The sequence below is a fragment of the Myripristis murdjan genome, chromosome 7, assembly GCF_902150065.1.
Source record: "Myripristis murdjan chromosome 7, fMyrMur1.1, whole genome shotgun sequence".
Taxonomy (NCBI): domain Eukaryota; kingdom Metazoa; phylum Chordata; class Actinopteri; order Holocentriformes; family Holocentridae; genus Myripristis; species Myripristis murdjan.
In genome coordinates this window covers 14463370-14471423 of record NC_043986.1, presented here as the reverse complement: position 1 = coordinate 14471423, position 8054 = coordinate 14463370, and the positions used below count along the sequence as shown (strand labels likewise).

At 44.4% G+C, this 8054-nt stretch overlaps 1 protein-coding gene across 1 annotated transcript; it reads left to right on the top strand.

The window, feature by feature from the left end:
* Positions 1-477: 477 nt before the first annotated feature.
* ttc34 (tetratricopeptide repeat domain 34) lies at positions 478-7873 on the top strand. Its single transcript, XM_030056521.1, has 7 exons — positions 478-2195; positions 2348-2570; positions 3975-4167; positions 5098-5264; positions 5766-6039; positions 6165-6379; positions 7260-7873. Exons 1-7 carry the CDS (start codon positions 478-480, stop codon positions 7803-7805), a joined length of 3336 nt encoding a protein of 1111 aa, XP_029912381.1. The 3' UTR covers positions 7806-7873.
* The last annotated feature ends 181 nt before the right edge of the window (positions 7874-8054 follow it).

The window sequence follows — 8054 nt, the reverse complement described above, 5'->3', positions numbered from 1 at the left end:
CCTGTTTTGGTAGACTGTCAGAATTGGCCAGTATCATCTTTAAAAAGCATTATCAGTATTGGTCCAATATTATTTGATAAATTTTTGGCTGATTGTGAAATTGTTAAATCTGTGGCCTTTCTTTCCAGGGGTGTGTCTCTCAATGCAATGGTAATTGTATGTAATGTAATGTATTTAATGTAATTGCAACTATAAATGAGCAACAGACACTAGTGTGTTTTTTTGGTTAAAAACACTTACTTATCTTATAACAGGCCTGTCTGAAACTTGTTTTGCATCGGTGGTTCATGCATTTTACATTATGACCTACACATTGATTTTTTAGTTTTGATGTTGAGACTTGTAACCTGTGTTCAGCGTTCATAATCTTCCTTCTTTTATTCTCATTTCCTGTTTCTTGAGAAGTCAGGTGGTATCCATGATGACATCAGTTTGATTAGCCTTAGAGAGAAAGAGAGAGGAGGCTGCTGCATGACCATGACTGCCCTTATTCAGCCTGGAGCCGGGATTTCTGAGCTGTGCCGGGATGGAGACAAGCTACTTGAGGCCGGAGAGCTGGAGAGGGCTACTGCTCTCTACACCTCCGCCTTCAGGACTCATGCTGTTTCCACTGTGTCCCACATGCGAAACCTGGAGAGGTGCAGCCTTACAGGAGTGATCTCCACACTAGAGGCTTGGCTTGATAGTCATGGGGAGATCCAGGCCGCTGAGGGACTTAATAAAGGCCTAGCAGCTGTGTTTCTATCCACACTCAGCCCCAACAACTTGTCAGCCACCATTTTCAAAATGGAGTCTCTACTTCAGAGTGGTGGGCATGGCTGTGATGAGATTTTTGCTCGTTGCACAGCTCTGCTTGAAGGGAAGCGAGGCCCTTGTCCAGAGGGTCCAACTCGGGTGGTGTTGGAACTAACCCGTGCTATGGCCTGCTTTTTCTGCGAGCCTCAGAGTAACAAGGCTCTCAAACTTTATCTCGCAACATACCTGAATAACAAATCTGACACTGTGACACTGGTCAAGAGCAGACAGGTTAAACACCTACCCAAAATAGTGAAGGCCTTTTCAGATCAAATATTGCAGATACATCCTTCCTCAATGTCAGATACTGAGTCTGCACTGACAGCCAATAAAGATGATAATTTAGACCTTGAGGCTTCTTCTAAAGTGATTGAGTTTCTGGTGGCTGTTTCACCTGAAGATAAAGATGTGCAAGAACTTAAAGCAGCACATCTGTTTTTGACAGGCAGGTTTGTGGAGAGCGCAGAGGTGTACTCTATTATCTTGCAACAAAGCCATTCTCAGCAGAAGACAGGTAGCAGTATAGATAAGTCAGTCCAAGAGACACCTGAAAGAAGAGCTAGACTCTTAACTAGCAGAGCAGCTGCCTGCTTCTCAGCAGGTGGGCGAGCTGCAGAGGCATGCAGAGATCTGGGGGAGGCGTTTGAGATCCACCCTGCCTCTGCCCGAATGTATTTCCAGAAGCTCTTCACAGACCATGGCACAGGCGGGGTTGCTCGAAACCACCTTCGCCAACAAGCAGAGAGAGGCCTGTCTGGCTACAGGGAGGGGGTCCTCCTCCGTCCAGACATTCGGTCCACTGAAGGAGTGGAGCTCCTGGATCCTGTGATCACTCAGTTACGGACTCTGTGTCACTTGGAGCCTGATGGAGGAGGCAGAGAGCTGCGGGTTCGGCTTGCTGACTGTCTTCTGCTCCGAGGGGAACACAAAGAGGCCCTTTCCATCTGCAGCCAGCTAGCAGCCGCCCCAGGTCAGCAGAGCTACCAGAACACAGTGCAAGTTCTCCGTGGCTATGCACGACTTCTCTCTGATGACCATAAGGGGGCGTTAGAGGACTTCCAGGCTGTGATCGAGCACAGTGCTCCTCATCCATCCAGCTGTGTGCGGGCTCTCTGTGGCAGAGGCCTCCTACGCATGATGAGTGGCTCACATTACCTCACGGCTCTAGACTATGTGACAGCCAGCAGGCTGCAGCCTCAGGACACAGCGCTCACGGTGCGCTGCCTTGTGCCATGGAACTGCCGAGGGCTGCTCTTTACTGTTTTATTAGAGCAAGGAAGAGTCTTGCTGGAGGGGACCAGAGAGCGCAGATCCAGCCCGGGTCTAAAAGAAAAGTCCCAGGAGCACCAGCAAGGGGATCAGTTACAGGCCCCGCCAAAGAGAGACAACCACCGAGAGGGGTATAGTGTTTTTTTTTTCTTAGTTTCTTAGCTATAGTTCATCTCACTAAAATTATGGAATTATGCCTACTCTAATGGCAATTAATGTTATCCCACTTGGTAAGCTGAATAATAAATTGATTGGAGTTTTATTTTTTCCCTGTGTGCTTTAGGACTCCTGGCGGTGTCCACTCCCTGGCTGTGCTGCTCATGGAGCTCCAGCCTGGTGCCGATGGGCCTCAGATCCTGGTGGCAGATGCCCTGTACCAACTTGGCCGGGTGGAGGAGGCCTACCGGTTACTGCTGGCCATCGGTCCCATCAGCCCCCGGGCACCCATCCTGGCACGCCTCGCCCTGCTGCAGCTGCACAGGGGCTTCCTTTATGACGCCAATCAGGTAGGTGCAGTATGTGTAGGGCAGATGCTCCTAAAATCAGGTCCTCAGTGGGGATCCAGGGTTCTCCCCAGCAAAATGAAGAGTAGTACAACTTATTTGTAATGTAATGTGAAGATTAGAGGATGAGTGAATGTAAAGGTGATTACTGAACCAACCATGTAGAGAAGAGACAGTAATTCAGTTCTGCAAAATCATTCAATCACAAAAAATGTACCACTTGGGGACCTGTGGGACAAACTGTCATCAAATCAGTGTGTCTCACCAAGTGTGCATCTCTTCGAAGGGGCATTTAGATGAAAATGTTTGTTAACCCCAAACATAGCATATAGCAAGATCTTTGCTTTACATTCAGTATATTAGCTACGTACCATATGGGAACAAAATCAAACCTGGTAGGTGTTTACAAGCCTGGTCAATCTTTTTTTTTTTTTTTTGTTAATGTATAATATATTGTAGCCTGTTTCAGCAGCCAGAACAATAAAAACAAACACAGGAGGGTAGTGAAAATAGCCAGTGACATTACTGGCCAGGCGTAACTGCCTGAAATTGTTGCAGGTGAAGAAGGCTAAAGTCCTTTTCCATTTTCAGCCATCTAGGTCACCTCCTCAGGGGGCAGTTTGAGCTCATCCTCTCTGAATGCCCTTCAGGGGGCCTAAACCTGACTCTAAAGGAGCGAACAAGGACTCATTTATCACCATAAGTTGATTGCTTAATTTGCTCATGAAATGATGTAGCCTCTTATGCTCATTTAAGAATTAAATAATAAGCCACAAGAGGTTATTTTACCCTCATTTTAGAACAGCTAATAGGCATTCCCAGGCATAATATTTTATGATAGGAAGAATGCTCAATAATTCAATAAACCATTTATTTTTAATTAGCAATAATGAAACACTAATAATAATTATATACATATCATCTACCAATCCATGTTCTTAAATAGTAGTAGAACATCATGGCTGCTAAGTGACACATGAGTGCTAGTATGAGTGGTGATTTAATGGTACTATTTAAATTGGTTCTGCAGTCACAGGTGTGCATTTCAATGTCTCGTTTCAGAGAGGGGGGTTATGAGTTTCAGCTGATTAAATTAAAAAAACAACCATTGACCCTCATTGACAAAACCATTGACCACTGCTAAGACCATGAAGGCTATTGACGCATTGTCTTACCAGCTGATGTTAGTTGTATGGGTTGTAATGTGATAGTGACTATTTTATTATGCATTCTGTCTGTAAACCAGATTTCCACATTGGGATAATAAAGAAAGAACTGATGTGATTAAATTGAAACAGTTCAGTAACAAGACAGTGCTATGTCAGGTAGCCTAATATGTCTGTCTCCTAACTCTGCAGCAATTAGACTTATTGATGTAGAGACTTCATTCCTTTATTTTCCCTCCAGCTGCTGAAAAAGCTCATCCAGTGTGGCGATACGAGCTGCTTGCGCCCCCTGTTGGCGGTGGCACATCAGAAGGACAGGGCACTGCTGCAGGGACATTGCCACTCCGCCTCAAAACGCATCCTGGAGGGCACAAAAGAGGAAAGCGCGCTCAGAGAGGCTGTGGCTTATCTCTCCATTGCTATAATGGCCTCTGGTGAATAGACTCTGGTTAATGAGATATTGGTGTTTCTTGCTTGATTGATTCTAGCTGTTAACTTGATGCTTTAAATTTTCAGGTTTGCTTCCTTTTTAATGAGAACCATTAGTATATATCTTGATGTAATCTAGAAAGGAATTAAGTGGAGACACAAAACCGTTTTGGGGCAGATTCACCACATTTTCAACATGCAAGACAACTGTATCCATTAACAATGATCATCTCTTTAGTTTTAGAAACATTTAAATCTAAAAAGCTGCCATTGCACCCTTTTACAAAGGCAGGGAGCATTGCACTTTCATCCCATTCTGGACCCCGAGGGAGAGACAGCAGTGCTGCATCATCTGAGAACTTGACAAAATAAACGCCTTTTTTGCAGCTTCCACAGCTGTCAGTGTGCATGATATTCAGTAAAGGTGATAAACCCACACATGCTGTTATGATGAACCTGGGTGTGTGTCTGAGTTACAGCCATTCACCATGACCTGACAGAGGGTCATTGTGAATTAGATTTCCTGATTGAAAGTCTGTCAGTCAGGAAATCTAAAATCCATAAAACAAGTTGATGTGGTAATTTAAATTCACACACCAATCTTTCACTTAATGAACAAGGCTGTATTTTATTAAAAGCAGAAGAAAAATGCATGAGCATTGGGCTTCTCCAAATGTTTGTATGAAGTCTTAAGGATAAATTTTGATATTAAACTACCAACCAACCATTCTGAGCTGTAATCTGTCAATTTATGTGTGCAGCAATGACACGTCCATGCAATATGAACAGAATGTGTTGCAATAAATATTTAATTACCATGTAAATCAGCAATAGCCATATTACACAAGACAATGCACACAGCTAAACTAGATAATACAATTGATCCAATAATGAGAAATAAGATAATGTTAATATCAGAATTTGTATTTTTACAGGTGGTGAGGCAGCCGACTCCTTGCTGGAGAGAGCTCGATGTTACGCCTTGTTGGGCCAACGAAAGACAGCCATCTTTGACTTCAGTGCCATTCTCAAGGATCACCCGAACCACATACAGGCGCTTTGTGGAAGAGGCTTTACCTATCTCATGCTGAACCAACAGAAGGTATTCTGACTTTAAAAAGCTGTACTAATGTATTGTAGCTCAGCAATTGTATTTTAGACAAAAATTTTATCCTCAGTGATGAGAAATCTTGTGATGTGGTGTCTGTAAAGTGCACATTGCACACACCAACTAGTCTGTGCTTGGTTTAAACTAAAATATACCAAAGAGATTTCAGAGGTCAAGAGGCCATTTGGAGAGTCAAGGAGTGATTGCTGTCTGCTGCCCAAGACAAATTTTATATTTCACTCTTAAGTTCAGTTCCTTTACTTTCTGCAGGCAGAAAAATACATAAACCCAGCACCAGAATTTTATTTGGGGAAATAGAGCAGATCTACAGGATCTTATGTAGCAGTGTTAGGATGTTCTTGTCTCTGCTGTAATCAGTCTTTTAAATTGAGGCTGGTGAGACAGCTGTATTTTTACACCAAATCCTGCCAAGTGTGGGTGATGTACACTGGCCATTTCAATGTGATGGTCAAACTGCCTTTTTGTCCCCCACAGGAATGCACTCACGATATTCTGGCAGCGCTTCAGATAAGCAGTGACATTGTCACCAAAGACATCCTGTCACTCAAGGACAAGGCACGGAAGCTGGTTTGTGATTGGCTGCAGCAGTACTGCCGCTCCAATCTGTCAGAGACTCTGGTTGCTAATGCTGTCCCCTGCCACGAAGAGCAGCTCAGAGAGGCTTTTATTATTGGTGGAGCTCTGATGAGGACTGACTGCAGAGACCCCAGATGGCATCTCCTCTACATTGACATCCTCTTAGCCAAAGGTGAGATGGAAATCTTGCCAAAAGGTGCTGCTTGAATTCTCACCATTATCCTTGATGTTATTGGATCATGGATTGTATCCACTGTAGTCAATACTTTTTACACTCATCTGTCTGTCTGTCTCCAGGTGGGGTTAAGGCGGCCGCTGCTCATCTGAGCCAGGTGTTTGGCCAGGAGCCCAGGGAGGCCGTGGCACAGGCCAGGGTGGGAGTGGTGGAGGCCTGGCAGCAGAACTACCTTGGCGCCGCGCGCAGGCTCAGCAAACTAGCAGAGAAAGATCCCACAGGTCTGGACTTCTTGCTGACCTTGATGCCTCTGAGTCACCGGAAGCGGACGGCACAGGTAGGGCTTGATACCGTTATCCCAGGTTCACTATTTACACATTTGTCATTTATCCAATACTGTTGTGTCTTGGCTTGTTATCTTGACTGAATGTTTATGCCTGTCTTGCTTATTGTAAGTTGATGTGCCAATTATATCTATTGGCCCTGGCAATGTTTATTTTTTACTCTACCGTTTCCAGCAAATAGGTTTTCTTTCATATCAGCTGACCTGACCATGCTAGGGTTTGTAAAAGTGCCTTTACTTTTGTTTTGATGGACAAGCAGTGGAATAATACCAAGGGAAACATAATGAACTGTTCAGATCAGCATGTAATGGCAAACTCAGTACTGCTAATTCACTGTCTATGACCATCAAACACCAAAATCCAAGAAATATAGTTCCTGACTGTGACAGTGGGAGGACTTTTATTATTAAACTGGGAATAGATTGTGTAAGTAAATCCCTAGCTCTGTTAGAAGGTTATCTAATTCTGTTGCTCGTCCTCTACATTGACAGAGAGCTGTGATTTGATCAAAGTGTCTTCTCATCCCATTTCTCTTCTATGTTTTATCACTCTGCCAGCTAAACTCAAAGCTAATTTAGAAACTAAAATACAACCGTCATACTGGTGGAAAAAAAATAAACAAAATGGTGTTGACACCTGTAAGTTTCTTTTCCCATTGTTGCTATTATTGCCAACTTTTTTGACTACAAAATGGTCACAGGGTATCTTGGTGCTTCTGCCTTTATGAGTTATTTGAAAAGATGTAAAAATACATGGTGTATGATGATATTAGAGAGAGTAATTATCAGAGATAATCAATCTAAGGACAATACTTTCATGACACATTTATCCACATATCAATAGTGTTTGTATTGCATGTGTGCACTGTATTAGGCAGCAGCTCAGGAGGCCAGCACTGTGTCGTCAAGTGGCCACTGGGATCAGGCCCTGACACTTCTCACCTTGGCAGTACAAGCAACAGGAAATCACAGACTCCATTACCTCCGTCAGAGGGCTGCCTGCCTCGCCCAGCTGGGCTTACATGAGCGAGCGATAGTCGACTTGGACCGAGTTATCCACAACCATGGAGGGTCTGATGCCAGCGGCTCAGATGACCCCCAAGTATGGGCTGAGGACTTGTGCCGGCGAGGCCGCAGCCTGGTGCTGTGCTCCAGAGAAGGGCCAGCTCTGGAGGATTTCACTCGCGCCCTGGAGCTCCACAGGGGCCAAGCCATCCAGTGTGTGGAGGCCAGTCTGGGGAGGCTGCGTCTGGCTGAGTGTTTCCTGCGGGGGGCGCTGCAGCATTATGGGGAGCAGCAGCTCAGTAAGGCCTGGAGACTGATTGAGTGCGGCCTGGTGGTGGACTGTGAGAATGCAGAGCTACGCAGGCTCAGGGCAAGAGTCAAACGTGAAGTGGCCAGCCCCTGCAATGTCAACTAGTGATGATATTCAGAGTATTGCAAGAGATCTCCAACATAGCTTGCATAATGTAGCCATATCAGTGCCTATTCCTGGAGATGTCATTATATTGAGAATGGCCTGTCCAAATGATGGAGAAATCAGTGGGAGTTTTCTACGACATATTTTTATGGGTTATTTTTTGAAAGTGATGCTCTGTTTGCTTGATTTATAGTGTCTTCCAAGTTCAAATGAATTATCAGCAGTATTGTTTATTATGATATTCTGCAT

What these genes read in the sequence shown, in the direction of transcription:
- ttc34 (XM_030056521.1), top strand. Translation starts at nt 478, where the DNA reads ATGACTGCCCTTATTCAGCCTGGAGCCGGGATTTCTGAGCTGTGCCGG. An exon ending in TCCTTTATGACGCCAATCAG is followed by an intron (nt 2,571 to 3,974) that starts GTAGGTGCAGTA and finishes TTTTCCCTCCAG; the next exon opens with CTGCTGAAAAAGCTCATCCA. An exon ending in ACCGGAAGCGGACGGCACAG is followed by an intron (nt 6,380 to 7,259) that starts GTAGGGCTTGAT and finishes GCACTGTATTAG; the next exon opens with GCAGCAGCTCAGGAGGCCAG.